Source organism: Pyrus communis, chromosome 2 (assembly GCF_041283825.1).
Source record: "Pyrus communis isolate YQ-2024b chromosome 2, ASM4128382v1, whole genome shotgun sequence".
Lineage (NCBI taxonomy): Eukaryota > Viridiplantae > Streptophyta > Magnoliopsida > Rosales > Rosaceae > Pyrus > Pyrus communis.
The window spans coordinates 1,418,231-1,440,249 of record NC_142566.1 but is presented as its reverse complement, the minus strand read 5'-3'; the positions used below and the strand labels follow the sequence as shown (position 1 = coordinate 1,440,249).

The following is a 22,019-nucleotide window of genomic DNA, read 5'->3' as shown; positions in this document are numbered from 1 at the left end:
AGTAAATCTTTTAGATGACGAAACAGGTTAAATTTGTCATGAGGAATTAACTTTCAAGGAATTGCAATAGTTATTGTCATCGATTGACTATTTGAAGTTTTATCAGCCTCTTCACAACATATACGATTTCTTTTGTTAAAGTTTCGTTACTTTAGAGTTCATACAGGTGATCCGACTTAGTGAAATAAGATTTGATTGTTGTTGTTGTTCATTACTTTGTCATTGTACTTAAGTTAGTGGCTCACCACTTTTAATTAGTGTTACTAATATAAACCCACACACTTTGTGTTTGTGAAATTTTTTACTTTTGTTTTTAAAATTGAAGGATAGAGAAAGAAAGTGAGAGAGAACATGTGAGAGTGGGGAGAGAGGGAGAGGATTTTTTTAAAATAAAATTAGGGATAATAAAATCAAGGCTTAAACAAGAAAGAGCAAAATTTTGTTTTATGAAATTACGTTACTATTTTTAAATTTTTTGTTGTGGTAGAAGACAAAGATGTCTTAACACTCTTCAACTTATCTGCATTGTTATCATCTAAAGTTCAAACTACATTTATATTTTGCTCACTCATTTTCGCTAGAACTGTCATTTATTTACATTACCAACCTTCATTTTTTCAATCTGTAACAGACGAAAGAAAACACCTCCATGTGAGAAGAAAAATTTTAGTTCTACGAAAAGTATTTTGACAGTGCAGAACTCCACCTTTGAACACCTATTAGATTTTCACATTTATAGATTTCCATGTATATAAATTTCCACACACACGTGTGTGTATATATGTGCCTGCGTCTATATATATATAGAACTTTTTACGTATTTTATATTTATACAGCCGCAGTTTCATTTGGGCATCCTTGCTACTGATAAGTAATAACTATTCCTAATAATCAGAATTTATTTTACAACAAGCTTAATTTAGTCGTAAATCTACCCAATAAATTCCCCTTTATGTTCTATTTAGTTTAACTTTTATTAAGTAGTTTATGTGAACATTTGTTGTCAATCATCATCAAACTAACATTAATCATCCTTTCATAGAATAAAAACATTAATCATACGCTCATCACCTACTATTTTTTTGTAATAGATCTGAAAATTAAAAGGAAGGGAGTTTTAATGAAAATCCCGCGATACTGTTCACTTTAACGAAAAACCATAATTTTACACTAAAAATCAAACATGGTACCATTCAATTTACCCTTTATTTTTCCCTTATCGTTAAAACTTAAAGTTTTCAAACTCTTTTTATTAGTTTTCCTTTAAAAGTAATCAAATTAACTAAGTAAAAGTTTAGAGTTACAGTTATTAAGAGCATTTACCCATAAACAAGAATTGCCAATTGCACCTTCCTCTTTACGTAACTTCACTTCCAACCAATTCCACTTAACTCAAAATAAAATACATCAATAAAAATACATTCCTTGCTGCTCGATGTACATGTATCGTTGTAATAAATAAAAATATGCAATACGTGATAAATAATCATCACGTAAAAGGACGACTCCAAGTCAACAGGGTTTCCTTGACTCGAACCTATGACCTTTCGGTCACAAGGAAACAACATTTCCATTGCGCCAATGCTCGCCCTCATAAACAACCATCACATAATTGAGAAAAACCGAGTAAAAATGTTTAAAAAAAAAACTAATATCACAATTTTATTTTGCAAGTGTTCTCGGTAGCCACTTAGTGCTAACTGATACAATACATGAAACCAAAAGATGAGGACAATGTTTCCATGGGGGCTTTTATTTTATTGAGTCATTTGTTTTAGAATTTCATGCCTAAGATCTAGGCAGATGCACTGAACAAAATCCTCGCTTACAGACACCCCAAGGACGAACACGATTAGCAGGTGGTACAACAATACTTACCATACAAATGACTATGATACGCGCTTGAATGCTAGTATACAGGGCACGAGCCATCTTCGCTGCAAGTGGATACTATAAGTCATCAACTGTCAACTGATGTTGGTGGATTACTAGCTCCGCATCGTCCTTTTTACACACATATATGAAGTGACAATCTGGATCTTCCAAAACAAAATCTGCTGGAAGTAAGCCCTTCTCGGTGATAGGAACGGGTTCCAGATCTGATTTTGATGACAAACCACAGCCTTCAGGCGTTTGGAATCCTGGTCTGGCTGTGAAATAATAGTCACAAGGACACAAAAACTAGATAAGGCACCTCTATAAGGAATCGTAAACACTGAAGTAACAAGCAAATTCATAGAATTATCATCTCTGTTTGACTGTTTGTTGACTATCCAAGAAAGATCCCAGGAAAAGGTGGGTACATCCTAGTTTACTACTCGAAAAATACTCAGCTTGCATGTATGCTATGCACAAGCAACATATATATGAAGCTCTGACAATCTGGACTGAAATTCCTAACTGAATAAACCAAAATCTTGTACCATTATATTTGTAGATAGATGTGGGACAAGAAAAATCTTGTACCATTATACTTGAACGGATGTTCACCATGTGTTATAATTGCCTCAAACTCACTAACAAAATATGACCATTTGTCATTGAAAGAGACGTAAAACAAAATTTAACTAAAAATCACAAGCAATTATCAAACATATTCAAATAACGTGGAAGCAAGATCACTTTTGGAGAACTAACTGAATGAGGGGAACTGTAGATATTTGAACAGCAAGAAAAAGGCGACTATTATGAAAGGAAAATAAACTTACGTATAATGTACAAACAAATTTTCCAGTTGTACACTGGCCGTCTCAAATGAGGCATTCTTACTTTAGGATCACCGTACGTTATCTGCTATGTAGAAGTTTAAGAACAGATCATATATTTTTAGCTTTCAATAAAAGAAAGAACATTGAGAAATATAAAGCTTCATTTAAGGGTGCACAGTTACCAACATATAGATCCCTCCAGGTTTAAGAAGCCTACAAGAAAAAAATAACAACTAGGATTGGTGAAGGAATATAAAAGCAAACTATAATTAGCAAAGTTTAAATGGAAAAAGAAATTGGGAAATGGTCAAGTAATATAAGAAATTGCATCTGTATATTGAGTCTTAAAGTCCACAACCTGCTCACTTCCCCTAACATTTGAACAGCACTAATTGGAGCATTGTTGCCACACTAGAAACATAAGCACAAACGAGAGAATCAGAGTGTGCCCAGTAATGACTATGAGGAGTCATAAGAACATCACAACATGCATCATACGATTCATACCATCAGTGAATCAAGAGTTCCTTTGACAGACCACAAACCACAGGTGCAACAGGTGATGGCAGCAACAAAGGTTTACCAAGATGTTAAAAAGAAAATTAGTACACAACATTGTATATTTCTAAAATGAGTACACAAAGAAATAGATTCATACCTTTATCAATTACACCGTCAAACGAATCATCTGGGAAGAAACTCATATCTCTAACATCCATTTGCATGTCTATACAATCCATATAGGAAACATACCTAGAGTCTCCAATAGTTACTAATAAAAAAGCAATTAAAAGTAGTTCTAGAGATTTTGATGAAGTAGATTTCCAAAAGGATACATTTCAGCTGAGGTATGTGCTCATATTTGCTTCTCATCATGTTGATAGCCACTGATGAAACGTCAATGTTCATTATGTCTTCATATCCATCCTTGACCATGTCCTCGGACATAACTGGGAAAGAGAACATTTTTCCATCATTACCTTAGTCAACAAGTACACAAAACCATAGGAAGTATCTTAATATGACGAAATTACAGATGTCAGGGTGCCTTCTGGCTAGACACCGCATATCTGTTGCATCAAAATCTTTCTCCTACGGATGGCAGGGACAATGCCACGCATAGGGACCCTAACTGCATCCGGTGCACCATTACTTTCAACATCAAATTTGCTAAATAGTGGGAAAGAAAATGATTCTTTGCAACTTTTTTCATTCTATGACCTACACAGAATGCATGGAAATCATATATCTATCAGACAAAACAGAGGGAAAACACACAACAGAACTTTAATTTGGGGAATTCATACTCATGCCGAAATCCCCAAAATAAAAGGGGTCAAATTTGAGTAGACAATGTTCAACCAACCACTAGCAGTAACCCTAAACCCCAATTTCTCTGATTTTTACCATAACTTCTCAATAAGTAAAAAAACCCAGCTCAAAATTACCAAAAAATTATCTGAAGTGCAACGGGAATGATCAGAACAACTGGATTTCGGGAACCAATACTCTTAACAAAAGTCCCAATAAATGAATACAAGCACAACGATCAATCAATGAGTCAAATTCCCACGTCAAACAAATTTCTTTCTGTACTTTCCTCTGAGTTTCTCAGCAACCAAACAGAGCAGTTAAAGCAGAGAGTCAGTATATATATATATATATATATATATATATATGTATATAGAAAACAAAAGGGGAAAGGAAGAAAAAGAGAATACGGGAAATGGGTGGGTGGAGAAAGAGTACCGGCATTGCCGCAGCCGACCATGAGAACAGAAGAGGAGATGGGGATGAAGTGGCGGACGAAAGGGCGGAGGGAAGAGTAGCGCTGGTACCAGTCGAAGGAGCCACCTTCTTGGACGTAGCGGGCGTCCCAGTAGAGGGCGTCGCTATAGTTGTAGGTGTTGCAGCTCGACTCGTCCCTCAACATCTCCTTTTCCTGCTGCTGCTCTGATGATTTCTGTGGATTTGACTAGACTTCAGTTGGTGAACAGTCGGCGAAAGGAAATGAAAGTACGAGAGAGAGAGAGAGAATGGGGAAGTGAGGTCGGGTTTCGTATTGGGGCTGCCGGCAATAACATTTGGGCCTTTGATCTAGGCCTGCGACATTTTCAGTCCAAACAAGGGTCATCGAGTCCATATCAAACTCAAGCAACCACCTCAACACCACCAACTCTTCCTGCTCGAAGAACCTCTTCAACATCAACCCCGGCACCCGCTCGGCCGATATCACCGCCGCCAAGTCCTTCGGCAGACTCTCCGACGCCTCGGCCATGGCGGTGGATGCAGCTTTTGAAACCCCGTCTCCTCCGTTTTACTCCCCTTCTTCCCATTTCAGCCCGCAGCGCCACTTCTACCTCGCCGTCGACAGACACCAGTTCAAGATGGTAATTTCTCCGCACCCATCTGCGTAAAAGTTGAGTTTTTTTTACTAATTGAAGTCAAAAGTTGTGAAATTTAATCGGGCAGGAGACGTTGATGGACTTATTGGGCGTGGCGGGTCGGCGTCCTGGGTTGCCCATGGTGGTCTGCTGCAGCTCACGTGACGAGCTCGACGCCGTTAGCTCCGCCGTCGGCAACGTCCCCTATATCTCTTTGGCTTCTCTGGTAAATTTTCAATTTTTCTTCTTCCACCCACACTCATTAGCCATTCCCTCATACGGTGTTATTGTTTGATTGATTCACTACATAAAATCTATGTGCATGAAATGCTAATGGTGTTTAAAAGCCTCAATATGCATCGACCCAAGGCTAATAAACCCAGGTTTTTCGTAACTTTTATGAACTCAGTTGTGTTCCACAACTTATGAAGCATGTTGATTAGTATGCAAAAGGGTATATAATTTTGACAATGTGTGATGAATAAGTTATTAGGACCGTGTCCCCGTTAATGCAGATAAAAAAATGGAAGATTGATCACTGGAAGAAGCTTTCGTGTGGGCTTGGTGTTCGGCCAAAAGAGTCTTCAATGGTTAAGTTATATTGTGGGGAGGAAGAACCGCATTAGAGTTTCTTCCTGTTTTCTGTCGACCTTTGGTAGTAGGAATGCACTTATTGTAGAGGAGTTCTTGTTTTATTGGGAATGCGTGATTGGATTATGAGCAGGTATCTTCGTTCCAGTTTTAACCAAGGGGTCTCACCCTTAACATAACGTCCTGTAGGAGTTCGAAATTTAGTTGCCTTCTAGGATGGTAGTTGCCAGAAAATGCCAGAAAGGGACAGATAATCGTGCCTGGCTCGACTTTGCAGTGTGCTTTGATTATTGTGCTTCATAGTCAAACTTCAAGCCATTACTGATAATTATTTGCTGTTATCGAATTTGAAGCTTTTAGTGATGGTCAAATGATAACAATCGAAATAGGTGATATTTGGTTGCATTTGAGTTAGTTATTATGGTTATGTTGTAAACGTGCCAAACACAATTAACCATGTTTAGAGACGTCACAACTTGGATCTCCAATTACTGTTAGTGTTTCTAATGTAGCCCGTGCATCATATCTTGTATCGCAGTACACTGACCTTGCTGAAGCAGACCGTTCTTTAATATTAGAGCATTTTCGGCAAGCAACAATGAGGTGGAACCCAGAATTGAGTGCTCAATCAGCAGTTGATAATGAGTCTGTGAAAGATGAACAAAAATCTCATATGATAGTTGCAACAGATGCATGCCTTCCGCTGCTTGCTTCTGGGGAGTCACCTATAGCTGCCCGTGTTCTTATAAATTATGAGTTACCGACAAAGAAGGTACAGTTCTCATTCTTCCTTTGGGAATTGGGACTTAGATGTACCGCAATTTCATGCATCCATTTATGCTGACAGTTACTCTTGTTGTGCCATTTCAAGGTCGTTAATGATTGAATTCTGTGTTATAACAGTTGTTAACATGGGGCTGCATGTGGTTTCGCTACCTTATGCATTACATTCTGTTTTCTCATGTATATGCTTCCTTCCTTACAATCCTCTGTGCAGGAAACATATATAAGGCGTATGACAACTTGTTTGGCTGCAGGTTCGTCCTACCAAGTTGTACTACTTTGTTAGTTGCATATTAATGGGGTATGCTCTCTTGCGATAACTTTGTACAAATACGTGCAGATGGGATTGTAATCAACATGGTCGTCGGGGGTGAGGTAGTAACTCTCAAAAGTCTTGAAGAAAGTAGCAACCTGGTCATAGCTGAGATGCCCATACATGTGAGTTTGTCAATGATTACGTTTCCCACATTTCATTTAGCCACCCTGTTCCTTTCTGTTTCTCTCGCGTAGATGGGCACTCGTTTGATATATGGTTGATTGGATTGCAGATTTCTGAGATCTTATGAAGAAATATAATGTGCTATGCTGACATGTCAGAGAAATCATTCCTTGTACTTTGCTGTGGTGGTCGAAGCAATTGTGCATGATCTGAGTGCCCTTTGAGTGGTTCCGACGATGTTTAATATGTACTGATTTGTGATTTTAGATGAGACTTGGTTTGGTAAGCAGTATACATCAAGGAGGAAGACATATTAAATCCAAACAAGTTTTGACTTTTATTGTTTTCAAGAAAAGAATAAATACGAAGGCAACAAAATAACAAATTCCGGAACTTAATACTTTTGGAGAGGCAACGCGCGCAAGGTGTTCAACATTTCATCCTCCAACAAGCATCTGCTTGTCTTTAGCGGAACTTTTGCCCAGGTGTACCTACTAGCTACGACATTAGAGATGACAAGCATCAGTGGAGATTAAGAAATTATACTTGAAATGATCATCAACGTAACATGCTGTTGTTTAAGTCGGTACCTCTGGTATCAATTGGAGTTCTTGTACGTGGGTTCTTTGGGATTGTATGTCTGTTATCAATTAGTTTTAAAAACCTCCCATCAGCAAGAAGAAGACCAAAGAATCTAAGCTCCATTGTGCCTGCCTCCGCAACGATTGCTTGATAAACCTTGGGCGTACCAGCATCAACGGCCTCCAATATTATAAAATGGTTGAGACAGCCGGCAAGAAACTGCACACTTTCCCTTATCCCCCTTGCAAATTGCAGTCGGGCACCCTAAGAGAGACACAGAGAGAACAATGTACAAAAGTTATTTTCTTATAGAGGGTGAGCGTGAGCTACTGAAAATAAAAGAGCATGATCGAGTTAGTTCAAATCTTTTGCTTGTTGAACTCTTTCACAGCGAAAAGAGCAGGCGGAGTTTTAAGACGGCGCTTAGTATGCGATCTACCTCTGTCAACAATGGGACATGATGATGAGCGCCAGTCACTTATTTCGTGGTATTGTTTTTTCTGTTTCTTAGTCTTAGGAATATAAGTAGACGGACGTGAAAACAGGTCGTCCAGCTGCTGGAGTTGATTAATGTTGTAGTGGGACAAGTTGTTGAGTATTGCCGACGCTGGAGATGGCCTAGCACTAGTACTAGTGGCAGCAGGAGCACCAGTGCACGCCCCCAACTTTCCGACCACAGAGCGAAAGCGGAGAGCCAATGCCAATGCCATGTTTTCCGAGAACTAGTCTACTCAGACACTGACACTGCTAGTAAGACCGCTAAATGTTAAGTTTAATTGGTTTGTGAGCAAAAATCTACACAAGTCTAGACAAAATAGCTTTGTTAAAGCAACACCAAAAATCTCTTAGGAGTTTTTTTACAGCAAAACAACTGAATTATCGTAGCCGAATCAGTCGTCCCAACAAGAACAACAACATAATTCTAATTTATCAGAAATTGAAATTCAAATAGAACGATCAGAAATCAATCATTCGGGATCCCAATAAGGCAATCACAAAGAATTGATTTACCTTAAATATAATTTACGTGGGGGCGGAGGCGGAGGCGGAGGCGGCGGCTAGGAGCAGCAAGCAAAACAGATTTCGCACAGAACCAAACCTTTAAAAAAAAAAAAAAAAAAAAAACCCTTCTATTCTTTTAGGACGACAAGCCCTAGCTAGGACTTAAAGTTTAGTACGGAAGCCCAGTAGGCATTTTCTTTTTATTACGTGGCACAATCTGGTGCCTTGTATACGTTTTCAACGGCTGTAGATGAAAAAAGAGCACAATAACTACAACCTAATGCCCAATAGTCAGTTCAGTTTGGTGTTCTGGTCGGACTCCGTGTACAATTCTCTCTCCTGCTCCTCCTCTCTCTCTTCCCTATCTCTCTCTGTTCAATCCGAGTTCTTCAACCTATCCCGGATCGCAAGAAGATAAACAGCCCCAATCTTCTCTGCCCCACAACCCTGAAAAATCCCAATTTATCTAGCAAGGAAATAGAAAGCCACAATCTTTTTCTTCCTTTCTCTCTCCAGAAGAACCCTAGAAAATCCCAATTCTTAAAGCCCCAATCTTTTCCTTCGAATCGGGTGATATTGCTTTAGAGCTTTTGGGAGACAATTTACCCTTGTTTCATCGAATGGAATCCGATCTGAAAACTTCCTCCTCCCCCTACAACCCTAGAAAATCCCAATTCTTAAAGCCCCAATCTTTTCCTTCGGATCGGGTGATATTGCTTTAGAGCTTTTGGGAGACAATTTACCCGTATCATCAAATGGAATCCGATCTGAAAACTTCCTCCCTAGAACCCTAGAAAATCCCAATTCGTACCTTGAAATCCTACACTCTTGAAAAAGCACTTTTGAGAATGGAAGCACTTCTGCGTTTGATAGTTACTGGTATTTGGACTTCTGTGTTTTGATCACTTCTGCGTTTTGTTTATTGGGTTTGATTCAAAATCGTTACTTTTTCTTTGTTTATTTTCATGATTAGCATGACGGAGGATGAACAGACGCTGTTTTACTGTTTTACTGTCTTATTAGATTTGGTGCTTCATATGCAGATATATGTTTTACTGTCTTGAAGAAAAAAAGGTATTTTGAGTCTGTGAAGTACTAGAACCTTTGTGGCATTGCTTAAATTGCTTTTGGATATGTGAATACATCTCTTCCTGTGCGATTCACATATTACAGTTATAAAATTTTACAAAGTATTGGGAATTGCTTTTATTGATAAGCTTAGTTCTGCCAAATGTTTCATGCTGTGAATGTAGATGCGGTTAGTTTTTTGCGTAAATTGCTTTTGGTATATGTGAATACAGCATCTCTTCTTGTGCAATTCACATATTACAGTTGACAAGTTTTATAAAGTATTTGGAATTAATTTTATGGATAAGCTTGGTTCTGACAAAGGTTTTATTGTGAATGTAGACGGTGCACGGCTATATGTTTCTGTTAGTCTTTCTCTATCTAGGATTAGATTTTTAGTATGCTAGGGTTTTATTTAATAACATGATATATGCAATTCTTCTATCTGAAGATATATGGTTCTTAGGAGTGCTTATTATTCTCAAACATCAATCTATGATGAATTCTCAGAGTGCAAGTATATACAAGTCATTAAAACAATATTATGTGTTTGTGTTCTTCCTCATTGGTCAGTTTTGTTAAGCATTGATGTGTAAACATTGTGTATATTTATGAGTTTATGCTAACCTTTTCGTAGTCGAATAAGGATGCGTCGACACTGAGTCCTGCCATCAACGGGGTGTTGGTGGTGTTGAGAAATTGGAGCATGGCTTGCCGCCTGTGAGCAAACAAGTAGTGATGAATGCAAATTTTTGGTTTGTGCTCCTCAAATCATAGAACATAATGTCAGTATTTTAGTTCTGAACAGTTTGCACAACACAAAGGGTCTAATTTACAAACTGAACAGTTTGCAGAGAGTTTTGTTCTGCTAGTTGAAGATTGCATCATCCTAGAATAGTGGAGTTGAAGAAAATTTGAACTTGTCCTCGTACAGTTGTGACTATAAGGATGTCAACGGGTGCAAGTGAGTTCAGTACTAGCTTAGATTATTTCATGAGTCTTAAGAGATATTAGTATTTGTGATCAGTCTAGTGTGCTGAGTTAGTTAGCATTGTATTCATGTTAATTAAGTAATGAAATACAACTTTTTCAACTCAAAATCTTCTTTGTTTTCAAAAGTATTATAATACAAGTATTGGATTGCTAGCTAGCTTACATTGATTTGAGGTTTATTGTATGGTCAATCGCGCTCTAGTGCAACACCGTGGTCCATGATAAAATCGAAAGCATCTTATATGTAGCCGCCTTCCTTCTCAAATGAAAGCTCCACTTGGGGCTTTGGCCTCCACAGTTTTCTTGGAGCCCTGTCGACGACGTGTTGGACAGATAGCTCAACTCGGACTCCCTTTTCTTTAAAGTAGAGTGCTTCAACGAAAGCTCAATTCGGACTCCCTTTTCTTTAATGTTCACTTGCAGCTGACTGTTGGGAAACAACGGTTGTGAAATGAGTTGAAGCACTTTACTTTAAAGAAAAGAGAGTCCGAATTGAGCTATCTGTCCAACATGTCGTTGACAAGGCTCCAAGAAAATTGTGGAGGCCGAAGCCCAAAGTGGAGCTTTCGTTTGAGAAGGAGGGCGGCTATGTATACGATGCTTTCGATTTTATTATGGAGCACGGTGTTGCATTGGAGCACGATTAGCCATACAATAAACCTCTAATCAATGTAAGCTAGCTAGCAATCCAGTACTTGTATTATAATACTTTTGAAATAGAGAAGGTTTTGAGTTGACAAAACTGTATTTCATTACTTGATTAACATGAATACAATGCTAACTAACTAAGCACACTAGACTGATCACAAATACTAATATCTCTTAAGACTCGTGAAATAATCTAAGCCTCAATTGTAGTCCCGAACTCACTTGCACCCATTTGACATCCTTATAGTCACAACTATACGAGGACAAGTTCAAATTCTTCAACTCCATTATTCTAGGATGATGCAATCTTCAACTGGCAGAACAAAACTCTCTTCAAACTGTTCAATTCGTAAGTTAGACACTTTGTGTTGTGCAAACTGTTTAGAACTAAAATACTGACATTACATTCTATGGTTTGAGGAGCATAGACCAAAAATCCGCATTCATCAGTGCTTGTTTGCTCACAGGCAACAAGCCATGCTTCGATTTCTCAACACCACCAACACCTTGGTGGCAGGACTCAGTGTCGACGCATCCTTATTCGACTACTAAAAGGTTAGCATAAATTTACATGATGTTTACACATCAACGCATTAATAAAACTGACCAATGAGGAAGAAAACAAACACAGAATATTGTTTTAATAACTTGTATATACTTGCACTCTAAGAATTCATCATAGATTGATGTTTGAGAATAATAAGCACTCCCGGGAAGCAGATATCATGTTATTTCATATAGAAGAATTGCATATATCATGTTATTAAATAAAATCCTAGATAGAGAATATAGACGTGCATCGTCTACATTCACAACATAAAACCTTTGGCACAATCAAGCTTAACAATTCCCAATACTTTATAAAACTTGGCAATTGTAATATGTGAATTGCACAGGAAGAGATGCTGTATTCACATATCCCAAAAACAATTTAGGCAAAAAACTAACAGCATCTACATTCACAGCATAAAACCTTTGGCAGAACTAAGCTTCTCAATACTTTATAAAATTTGGCAACTGTACTATGTGAATTGCATAGGAAGAGATGTTGTATTCACATATTCCAAAAGCAATTTAGTCAAAGCCACAAAGGTTCCAATACTTCACACACTCAAAATTAACTGTTTTTTTTCTTTTCAAGAAGATGAAATTAGCAAAGATGATCTAAAAGATAGAAACTGAAATGAAATTTAAATCAATTATTCATAAGAAGTAAACGAACCCCCTATCTCACCTTCTCTGGATCTTTCACCAAGTTTACTGGATCAAGTGATCCGGACTTTTGAAATTTCATCCAACGACCTTTTGTTTTGGTCCCTTAAATACTATTATAATAATTTTCGACCGTTGGATAAAATTTCGAAGATCTATATCACCTAATCCGATAGCTTTGGTGGAAGAGATCCGGAGAGGATCTCCTTCCATTCTTGGGATATATATGTATATATAAATGGGAATTGTTATTGGCATTGTAAAAATCTCATTCTACACTCTAAATTTTCTATATTAAGAAAGAAAAATACTATCAGGAGTGTAGAATGAGAAGTGCCAATAACATTTTCCATAAATATTAGTGAAGTTATTCAAAAAAGAAAATTAGTGAATATTCCAACACCGCACTCGGTATCAAATGCAAACAACCACCTGAACACCACGGATTTTTCCAGCTCAAAGAACCTCTTCACAATCAACCCCGGCACCCTCCCGCCCTGTATCACCTCCGAAAAATCCTCGTCCATGGCGGTGGATGCAGCTATTGAAACCCTGTCTCCTCCGTTTCACTCTCCTTCAGCCCGCAGCACCACTTCTACCTCGCCGTCGACAGACACCATTTCAAGATGGTAATTTCTCCGCGCCCATCTGCGTAACAATTGAGATTTTTGACCACTGGGAGTTAAGAGTTGTGAAATTTAATTGTGCAGGAGACGTTGATGGACCTATTGGGCCTGGCGGGTAGGCGTCCGGGGTTGCCCATGGTGGTCTGCTGCAGCTCCCGAGACGAGCTCGACGCCGTCTGCTCCGCCGTCGCCAATGTCCCCTTTATCTCTTTGACTTCTCTGGTAAATTTTCAACTTTTCTTCTTCCACCCACACTCATTAGCCATTCCCTCATACAGTGTTATTTTTTGATTCAGTTCTTAAAATTTATGTACATGAGCAGCTAATGGTGTCGAAAAGCCTCAATATGCTTCGACCCAAGGTGAATAACCCCGGGTTTTTTGTGACTTTTGTGAACTCAGTTGTGTTCCATAACTTATGAATCATGTTGATTGATAGGCAAAAGGGTATGAATTTGACAATGTGCAATGAATAAAGTATTAGGACCATGTCCCCCTTCATTCTGATAAAAAAAATGGGAAGAGATTGGTCATTGGAAGAAGCTTTGGTGTGGGCTTGGTGCTCGACCAAAGAGTATTCAATGGTTAAGTTAGATTGCGAGGAGGAAGAACTGCATTAGAGTTTCTTCTTGTTTTCTATCGACCTTTGCTAGTTGGAATGTTCACTTATAATCGAGGAGTTCTAGTTTTATTAGGAATGCATGATTCGATTATGAGCAGGTTTCTTCATTCCAGTTATAACCAAGGTGTCCCACCCTTAACGTAAGCTCCTGTAAGAGTTTGGAATTGAGTTGCCTTCTAGTATGGTAGTTGCCAGAAAGGAGCTGTAATCGGACCTGGCTCAACTTTGCAGTGTGCTTTGATTATTATGCTTAATGGTTAAAACTTCATTACCCATGTTTCGAGATGTTGAACTTGAATTTCCAATTACCGTTAGTGTATCTAATATAGCCCGTGCATCATATCTTGTATCCCAGTACACTGACCTTGCTGAAGCAGACCGTTCTTTAATATTAGAGAATTTCGGCAAGCAACAATGAGGTGGAACCCAGAAGTCAGTGCTCAACCAGCAGTTGATAGTGAGTCTGTGAAAGATGAACAAAAATCTCATATGATAGTTGCAACAGATGCATGCCTTCCGCTGCTTGCTTCTGGGGAGTCACCTATAGCAGCTCGTGTTCTTATAAATTACGAGTTACCGACAAAGAAGGTACAGTTGTCATTCTTCCTTTGCGAATTGGACTTAGATGTACCACAATTTCATGCATCCGTTTATGCTGACAGTTACTCTTGTTGTGCCATGTTCAAGGTCGTTAATGACCGAATTCTGTGTTATAACAGTTGTTAACTTGGGACCGCATGTGGTTTTGCTACTTTATGCATTCCATGCCACGTCCCTTCTATTTTCTCATGTATATAGCTTCCTTCCTTACAATCCTCTGTGCAGGAAACATATACGAGGCGTATGACAACTTGTTTGGCTGGAGGTTTGTCCTACAAAGTTGTACTACTTTGTTAGTTGCATATTAATGGGGTTTTGCTCTCTTGCGACAACTTTGTATAAATACATGCAGATGGGATTGTAATCAACATGGTCGTGGGGGGTGAGGTCGTAACTCTCAAAAGTCTTGAAGAAAGTAGCAACCTGGTCATATCTGAGATGCCCATACATGTGTGTTTGTCAATGCTTACGTTTCCCACATTTTGTTTAGCCACCTTGTTCCTTTCTGTTTCTCTCACTGTCTCACATAGATGGGCACTCGTTTGATATATGGTTGGTTGGATTGCAGATTTCTGATATTTTATGAAGAAATATAATGCGCTATGCTGGCAGACATGTTAGAGAAATGATTCCTTGTACTTGCTGCGGTGGTCGAAGCACCTGCGCGTGATCTGAGTGCCCTTTGAGTGGTTCCGACGATGTTGAATTTATACTGATTTGTGATTTTAGATGAGACTTGGTTTGGTATCACTTGCCTAGTGGATTATTGGCCTAATAGATAGAAGGAAAGACACTAGTTGGTTAGAAAAGCCCCGTGTAGCGTCCCTCTTTCAAGACACGGTTGGTTGCTTTTGAAACATCGGTAGAATCAAATAATATCAACGATATATCGATAGTCAATACTGAATTTATATGCTTGTTGATTGAATAATCATGAATTATTAGTGCATTCTTCCGGTGTTGGGAGTGTCATCAGATTGTTTTGGGGCTTAGATTCGTGCGCGATTTTTAACTTCTGTTCTCTAAGAGGATATATGTTTGTGTTGAGTTGAGTTGGCACTTATCCTACTTCACTCTCACAAGCTATCTTGTTTGAGGACTTCCATTGGACGAGTACACTGCCACTGTGGTGTCTGTTACTGCAATTAGGGTTTTCTCCGGCAGTTGACTCTGACATCTAAAGTATGAAGGAAAATTTCATTTTCTTTCTTTTGCACTGCGTAGGATGAACCAAACCAAAAGCACCCGTATAATTCCATTGATTTACAATCTGTAATTCCGTAAAATGAAATCAATATCCAACACCAATTTACTTACAACAATCATGTGACTGGTTATCTGCCGTGCGCTCTACTCTCGGATCTTTTGAATTCCAATCCAACGTGCATAATCGACCCACCTGTTCCACAATACAAAGAACCTTATGAGAATATGAAGACTCAGAGCACAAGAAACAAATAAAATGGCATTCAAGGAGAACTCAGATCATACATCAAGGAACCCAAGAACGTGTTGCCAGTTCGAACAGCAAAGCACACTGCACTCAGTATAAGCTTGTGTTGGTGCAGCAAGGGTTCTAGAAGGCGTTGTTCAATTACTCCGGCAAGAACTTGGTACCTTTGAATGAAAAGAGATTTCATCATGCACGGTTGGACTAATTAAGCTATGATGAATTTCCAGATTCTTCAAACACATCACTGACTATAGTTCAGACACGTAAACAAGAATGTGCATCTTCACGATACAAGTTGAGGAGTTAAAGATACTCGGATTGTATTTTAAGATATCCTTTCACATACATTGCTGTTGCAAGAATTTTGTGAACGGTTTCTTCCGTTACCACGTTCTTGGAGACAATATATGGATTCAAATAGTTAGAAGAGCTTGTTTCTCTTTAGTCATATGCTTACGACCCAAAGCTTCATGATAACCAGAAAGGCCCCAGTTCTATCTAGAAATGCCACAAATGGTTTTTTTGAAAAGATACGATTCTCCATGATTATGACAGTATTTAAAGCCTTGAAATTCTTTATGCATCAGTCAGTACAGAAATGTTTGTTAATGGCCTAAACTAACGGTTCGTGAAGGTTAGAGTAAAGAATAAGTAGAATACTTAAATCTGGAAAAGCCCTTGTACCTTAGATTGCTAGAAACCGCCATATAAACTCCATAGGCCACACTAGTTGACAATATGGGAACATCCTCTGCTTCACCAGCAAAAGATTTATCGATAGCTTTTCGTGCATTAATCAATGCATTGGTTACACCCGTACCAACCTGAAATGATTTTTAATCAAAATTGTAATCCATCATATGACACCAAACGGCAACTAACCATGTCAACAATATAACAAAGTCGAATACGAGAAGAGAATCAAAATTGGAAGAACACTTCATATGTACATTCTGCAACGATAACACGAGACAAAAACAATCTAGTAATGTACCAAAACTCCCATTTCTTTCTCTGAATGTATAATATTGCAGACAGTAATTGAGAATTACATTACTTTCAATGACTATAAAGCACACCAGAGCCTCAAAATGGTGAATAAATTCTCAGAGTGGTTCGAGAAGTTGGTGCCTTTGTATATTAGTTGGAGAAAAGGAAATTTGCAACTTTACCGTACTTGAATGTTGATACAGCATTAAAACTAATGGAGTTCTACCAATGGCTTAATTTAAGTTTGCCAAAATCGAGTCCTGATTAGATTTAATTTTAGACAAGCAAAGCTCAAACAACCAGTGGTGTGATCATTAAATTAGAATCAATAATGGATTTTAATTTTGAGTAAAGAAAGAAAATTTTGATAGACATATACTGCATAAGTATCTGGCATGTTTAGTACAAATGCTAGTGGATTTAGTTTATATGCCAAACAAAAGCTGATATAGTTTCTCTGCATAACTTAAAAAGTATGGAAAGTATTTGATGATTGCTGAAAATTCCATTGTTTCCAACCAAGATAGAACAAATATCAAGTATCGTACGGGAAGCTTTGGCCATCTTCAGTGTTCTAATGTCACATGAAAAGTTCTTGATAACAGGTAAAATAAAGAGGACAGCCACAATGTTTTACTTGCGTATATGTTACAGAATATTCTAAGAAATGCTAAAGCTAAGGCATTTCGAAACATGTAAGGTGTTTCACTTACCAGAGATGCACCAGTCCCGACTGCAAATAGTTTAGCTCCATTTCTCTGAATAAAACGATCAAAATACTATAAACTCCAATGCGCCATAACGTCAAATAATTTTAGATGACATAACACAAAATCACATACCACTATTGCGCCTATTCTCTGTAAGAGTGAGTAAGATGTTCCAGACAAAGCTACCTGCAGGCAATATTGATGACTCACATGATGTTATAGTTATACTATATGATAAAGTGGTAACTTGTAAAGCCAAAAATAATGACAAAAGAAATAACCTGGAAAGCATTATCCGGACACCCATAGAAGAACTTAGCAATACGGCCTGCGCTGACAGCAAGAGGTGGTCGAAGTGAAACAGTAGGAGCGGGAAGCCAGACAAGCATAAAATCAGCTATGATGGCCATCACCTAAGTTTTAAAAAGAAAAGAAAAAATATCCGTTTGGGTCAAATGGAAAAAAGGTGGAACAAACCAAAAACAGAAACACTACCAGAAAAGGAAGGCAAGAACATATAGCATGAATTGGACCAAAAGACTTCTGCTAGAAAGTTGAAGGATCACTGCAGAATTTTGCACTCAAAGCAACTCATAGCTTGACATATATTAAAGCTTATGACAACAAACGGAAAACTAAATCTACTGATTGAAAAAACAAAAGGGCATGAAGTAAATAAAAAAGAAGAGTAAAAATGACCAAATACATGAATATGATTCAATGATTCCGTAATTGGAAGTGCACAAATTGCACATAAGGTTGCTAACAATAGTTTGCATTGAGCTCAATACGAACAAAGATAGTTTTCTGCATCCATTCCAATCCATGACCCAAAATAAAGAACATGCTTCGCTGAAAGGCAGAATTTCCTAGTTTAACTTATTTATTTCTAACTTTATATCATATGGCATATCTCAGATTCTGCCAAAGCGTTTCAGAGGATTGTTGCGCTAAATTTACAAACACCACTTGTATAAACTGCTCATCTACGAAGCAGATGGAAACTACTTTGATTTGCGATGATAATTTTCCGTTATATAGCACAATGAAATCAAAGCTCTTATTTATACAAGAGACATACCACATCCGCAAAAACAAAATCCAGTTCTTTGGTAAAATTTTCTCGGCGCCGCTCCAATTCTGCAGCAGTCTGAAAAATGAGCAACATGGAAAGAGCTTACATCCATACTAAGAGATACTCCAAATTGTACTTCATGTTCAAAAGTCAAGGATATTCAATGCATTATAGGGACACCATCTATGTGGAGAGAGAAGGACTTACACGGAACGGGTTCACCGTCACGTGCCGTCCTTGGCAGCACATGGCAATGCATTATTGGATAAAAGACGCCACATGGCAGTAAACCCCTTACATGTAAATTGTCCCAAATAAGAATGGTTGATGCCTCTTCCTCTCAAAATTCTAAGAATTATGACTTTGTTATATTTTTGGCATCAACAACAATAACCAAATGCAAATTTGATCATCAAATTCTATTAAGAAGAATTTTACTCTTAATAAATCATACTAAATCAAGTGACATAACATGGGGAGGCGAGAAAATGGGGGGGCGAAAATCACTATTTTGTCTCGTAAAAGGAAGAGAGTAAATGAAAAGCGTGGACCTTGGTGAATATCCCAACGCCGCACTCGATGCCAACTTTAGTCAAGAACAAGTCGTCCGCAAGCAACCGCTCCTTGAACCCATCAAACCCAAGCAACCACCTGAACACCGCCGACTTCTCCAGCTCAAAGAACCTCTTCACAAACAACCCCGGCACCCGCCCCGCCTCTATAGCCGCCGCCAAGTCCTTCGGCAGACTCTCCGACGACCTCCCAGCCTCGGCCATTGCCGCCAGGGCCTCCGCCTTGTTTCGATCTCGGTCCTCACCACTTCCATCACCGTCATTGTTATTACCTCCACTTCCGCCGTGTCCACCTCCGCCTGATGGGGGCTCACCGCCGTATGCGGCGGCGGCGAGCGGGGATCGGTGGAGGCGGGAGGTGGTGAGTTGGAGGGAGGGAGTTGCGGTGATGTTAGTGCGCGAGATGTTGGTGAAAGTGAAGCTTTTTGGAGAGAGAGAGAAATGGCGGGGGGTGTTTGGTGAAGGGGGAAATTGAGAGTGAGAAGTGTAGAAGTTGGAGATGGTGGTGACTGTAGCCATTGTTGGTTGTTTTGCGGCGCTTTACTTTCACTACCTCCCTCCCTCTCTTCTCTCTTTCTCTCTCTCTCCTCTTTGAAGAAGTAGAGAGAGAATTGGAGAATCAGAAATGAAGGTTGTTGAGAGAAAATGGGTTGGTGGATCCAACTGGGTCTTGGTCTTCTTCCTCTTGTAGTTTTCTTTCTTTATTTTTTGTGTTTTGATGAAATGATTTGAATGTGATTTTTTGTGGACAAGAAGAACCTATTGACTTTTGGGGAGTGAACTAAAATTCGGAGAAAGTGAATAATTGGACAGCATTCGACGAAGATTGATAGTACGATAAATGGGTACGATTTAAGAATTTCTAAGATTCTCTCAAAGAAGATTCGGAGAGGATTCCATTTCGTCTTTTCGACAGCCAAAAGGCAGTGGCAAAAATGATCTTTTTGTTGTAAAATCAACAGTGTGTGCAGTGGAATAAATAAACAAGACACAAAATTTACGAGGTTCCTTTACAATCAGTGTGACTAAAGTACGTCCTCGGAGCAGCAGTGATGCTTTCATTTATAATCTGAAGTAATAAGATTACAAATATAATTCTCTGTATTCTCTCCTCTCTTTTTCTTCTCTCTGTCGTGAGCCTTGTGGCTTCTCTCTTCTTCCTTCTTTCTTTTCTCTCTTTTCAGCCGTAAGGCTTTTGTGTTTTTGTGTGTGATTTTATATGGACGGATGAGACAACAAGTGGATTAGTGGACAAACTTGTAGAATTGTAGTGGGTTGGCCATCCACACATTGAATGACTTATAAGATTACAACACTCCCTCTTGGATGGCCACAAGCCTTCAATTGACTAGTTAAAATCTTGATTTGTTTTGGATGCTCCCCCTGATTTCAAATTCTTTAGGCTGATCATTGATCCTTCTGCTTTAGTCTCTTAGCAGGGAGAGTTGCAAAAAGAGGTGCTTTACTTGTTGTTAACTTTCCACAGGCTTTTTCTTGAATTGGGCTATAGGACTTTCTGCTAGACTTGCACCAAAGGTTTGAATTTACTCATTTTATCTAGAGCGGACTTTGATTTAAGGGTGGTGGACACTTGATCTTGAATCGGACTTGTGATTTCTTCAAGATCCTTGGGACTAGTCCTTGAATGAAATGGAACCACTAGCAACTCCATATGACAAGTGATCTTTGGCTCCGTCAGGGATGAATCAGTTCATGTTTTGTTGTGCTTGTCTTCACATGCTTCAATGTATCATTTTCACTTGCCTTATTTGTTCCCCTTGCAGAAGTGATATTTTCCATATGCAGATTTGGCATCTTCTCTTGCAGTATTTGTCCTCTGATGTAGGAGTAGAATGCAAACCTTGCATTTGAAAGGTCCTTCAGAACATCATTTCTCAGTGACTCATCATGCTTGGCAGCTCCAATCATCATATCAGCAGTTTGAAAATAAGTACTCGAGAGCAATGCTAGGTAAGCAATCAGGAAAGTTTCCAGGTAGTCGGTTCCTTATTGGAAATTTGATTTCAAGTTCCGATTGATTGCTTTCTTTCTCCTTAGTCATCCAGGAGAGAATAAGGACAAAGAAAAAGACAGGAAAATTGCATGATATGAGATACTTTTGCTCTCGTCCCTGATGATATGAGATATTCTTGCTCTGGTGTGACTTATTTGAATAGGTATTCTTGAAGAGGAAGAAAACTGAGTATTTCGAGATGCTTTGTTGAAGATGCATTCTCGGAGAGGAATAAGAGTTAGATATTTTTGTAGGTTTGTCTTGTTATGGAAGATAGAGGTCAACATATATAGGGATTTCCCAATAATAGGTAGGGGTGATGTGCTTTTATTCTTGTTAGCAACTGTGGTGTAATTAGAATAGTAAGATTCACATGTTTTCAACTTTATCAGAGATCTTTCACAAAATTGTACGTGATATCTAAAAGCTGAGATTGCGTCTAAGAAATGTTCTCGAACTTTATCCTGAAAATTTGGCTTTTGAAATTCGGAGAGCGGTGTCTCTTCAATTTTTGAACAAGTGGCCATGTTGTTCATTCTTTCATAGAGGCATCAATTGTGCTCAAAATGTATGCTTGAAAAACTACTGCATGTAGAATTTTCCCTTTCTTGCACTTTTGAGATTTTATCTGACCTCCTTTTTCCTTTATCATTTTTGAAAAATGGATTGCCTATCTAACATTTGCTTAGATTTGAGTCTTAAGAGTGGTATAGACGAGCCGCGTCAGGATAATATATGGCGCCCGTCCTTCTTATCTTCTAATGGTCCTCTTACGGTTGGGGACTCTGTGATGAAGAATGACCTAACCGCTACAATGGTACCTAGGAATCTTCTCACTCCCAAGGATAACAGAATCCTTTCAAACCGGTCTGATGAGTTGATTGTTCAAGACTCTTTGGCTCTCAGTATTCAGTGTGCGGGCTCTGTTTCTAATATGGGTCAACTCCT

At 38.6% G+C, this 22,019-nt stretch overlaps 4 protein-coding genes and 1 pseudogene across 9 annotated transcripts; 2 read left to right on the top strand and 3 right to left on the bottom strand.

Annotated features, from left to right (window-relative positions):
* Window positions 1-1,645: 1,645 nt before the first annotated feature.
* On the bottom strand, window positions 1,646-4,641 carry LOC137747224 (uncharacterized). Of its 2 annotated transcripts, none has more exons than XM_068487294.2 (8): window positions 4,458-4,641; window positions 3,545-3,658; window positions 3,367-3,435; window positions 3,216-3,235; window positions 3,067-3,119; window positions 2,891-2,921; window positions 2,709-2,793; window positions 1,646-2,150 (listed from the first exon to the last, which is right to left on the bottom strand). In XM_068487294.2, the coding sequence occupies exons 1-8, from the start codon at window positions 4,639-4,641 to the stop codon at window positions 1,951-1,953; spliced, it is 756 nt and encodes a 251-aa protein (XP_068343395.1). In that variant the 3' UTR covers window positions 1,646-1,950. The 2 variants fall into 2 exon arrangements, with proteins under 2 accessions (XP_068343395.1, XP_068343396.1); XM_068487295.2 differs by having other exon boundaries at window positions 2,709-2,790.
* Window positions 4,642-4,962: 321 nt separating this feature from the next.
* On the top strand, window positions 4,963-9,144 carry LOC137747225 (uncharacterized). 3 transcript variants are annotated; one of them, XR_015953629.1, is made up of 7 exons: window positions 4,963-5,098; window positions 5,181-5,318; window positions 6,222-6,455; window positions 6,681-6,720; window positions 6,807-6,904; window positions 7,015-7,099; window positions 8,883-9,144. XR_015953629.1 is itself a non-coding variant. In XM_068487296.2 (6 exons), exons 1-6 carry the CDS (start codon window positions 4,985-4,987, stop codon window positions 7,030-7,032), a joined length of 642 nt encoding a protein of 213 aa, XP_068343397.1. In that variant the 5' UTR covers window positions 4,963-4,984; the 3' UTR covers window positions 7,033-7,303. The 3 variants fall into 3 exon arrangements, 1 of the variants encoding a protein (XP_068343397.1); XR_011069928.2 differs by lacking the exon at window positions 8,883-9,144 and having other exon boundaries at window positions 6,587-6,720; window positions 7,015-7,303; XM_068487296.2 differs by lacking the exon at window positions 8,883-9,144 and having other exon boundaries at window positions 7,015-7,303.
* On the bottom strand, window positions 7,219-8,630 carry LOC137747228 (uncharacterized). 2 transcript variants are annotated; one of them, XM_088680364.1, is made up of 4 exons: window positions 8,499-8,630; window positions 7,855-8,231; window positions 7,496-7,753; window positions 7,219-7,403 (listed from the first exon to the last, which is right to left on the bottom strand). In XM_088680364.1, the coding sequence occupies exons 2-4, from the start codon at window positions 8,195-8,197 to the stop codon at window positions 7,300-7,302; spliced, it is 705 nt and encodes a 234-aa protein (XP_088536490.1). In that variant the 5' UTR covers window positions 8,198-8,231; window positions 8,499-8,630; the 3' UTR covers window positions 7,219-7,299. The 2 variants fall into 2 exon arrangements, with proteins under 2 accessions (XP_088536490.1, XP_088536493.1); XM_088680367.1 differs by having other exon boundaries at window positions 7,855-8,246; window positions 8,499-8,621.
* A 3,603-nt stretch (window positions 9,145-12,747) lies between the features above and the next one.
* On the top strand, window positions 12,748-15,157 carry LOC137747227 (uncharacterized; annotated as a pseudogene). Its single transcript, XR_015953635.1, has 6 exons — window positions 12,748-13,039; window positions 13,121-13,258; window positions 14,013-14,245; window positions 14,483-14,522; window positions 14,610-14,707; window positions 14,826-15,157. The product of XR_015953635.1 is annotated as an uncharacterized LOC137747227 (transcript).
* Window positions 15,158-15,483: 326 nt separating this feature from the next.
* LOC137747223 (protein RETICULATA-RELATED 4, chloroplastic) lies at window positions 15,484-19,812 on the bottom strand. Its single transcript, XM_068487293.2, has 8 exons — window positions 19,037-19,812; window positions 18,492-18,560; window positions 17,692-17,823; window positions 17,543-17,596; window positions 17,414-17,458; window positions 16,395-16,534; window positions 15,749-15,874; window positions 15,484-15,656 (listed from the first exon to the last, which is right to left on the bottom strand). The coding sequence occupies exons 1-8, from the start codon at window positions 19,574-19,576 to the stop codon at window positions 15,608-15,610; spliced, it is 1,155 nt and encodes a 384-aa protein (XP_068343394.2). The 5' UTR covers window positions 19,577-19,812; the 3' UTR covers window positions 15,484-15,607.
* Window positions 19,813-22,019: the final 2,207 nt, after the last annotated feature.

Coding starts and splice junctions, on each gene's coding strand:
- LOC137747228 (XM_088680364.1), bottom strand. CDS start 8,197: ATGGCATTGGCATTGGCTCTCCGCTTTCGCTCTGTGGTCGGAAAGTTG. Junction 7,754..7,854: donor GAAAGAGTTCAACAAGCAAA/AGATTTGAACTA, acceptor TGTGTCTCTCTT/AGGGTGCCCGACTGCAATTT. Junction 7,404..7,495: donor AACTCCAATTGATACCAGAG/GTACCGACTTAA, acceptor CTAATGTCGTAG/CTAGTAGGTACACCTGGGCA.
- LOC137747225 (XM_068487296.2), top strand. CDS start 4,985: ATGGCGGTGGATGCAGCTTTTGAAACCCCGTCTCCTCCGTTTTACTCC. Junction 5,099..5,180: donor ACAGACACCAGTTCAAGATG/GTAATTTCTCCG, acceptor TTAATCGGGCAG/GAGACGTTGATGGACTTATT. Junction 6,456..6,680: donor ATGAGTTACCGACAAAGAAG/GTACAGTTCTCA, acceptor TCCTCTGTGCAG/GAAACATATATAAGGCGTAT.
- LOC137747224 (XM_068487294.2), bottom strand. CDS start 4,641: ATGTTGAGGGACGAGTCGAGCTGCAACACCTACAACTATAGCGACGCC. Junction 3,236..3,366: donor TGACGGTGTAATTGATAAAG/GTATGAATCTAT, acceptor GGTCTGTCAAAG/GAACTCTTGATTCACTGATG. Junction 3,120..3,215: donor GAACTCTTGATTCACTGATG/GTATGAATCGTA, acceptor TTATGTTTCTAG/TGTGGCAACAATGCTCCAAT.
- LOC137747223 (XM_068487293.2), bottom strand. CDS start 19,576: ATGGCTACAGTCACCACCATCTCCAACTTCTACACTTCTCACTCTCAA. Junction 15,875..16,394: donor GCGGTTTCTAGCAATCTAAG/GTACAAGGGCTT, acceptor TTTCATTCAAAG/GTACCAAGTTCTTGCCGGAG. Junction 15,657..15,748: donor ACGTTCTTGGGTTCCTTGAT/GTATGATCTGAG, acceptor ATTGTGGAACAG/GTGGGTCGATTATGCACGTT.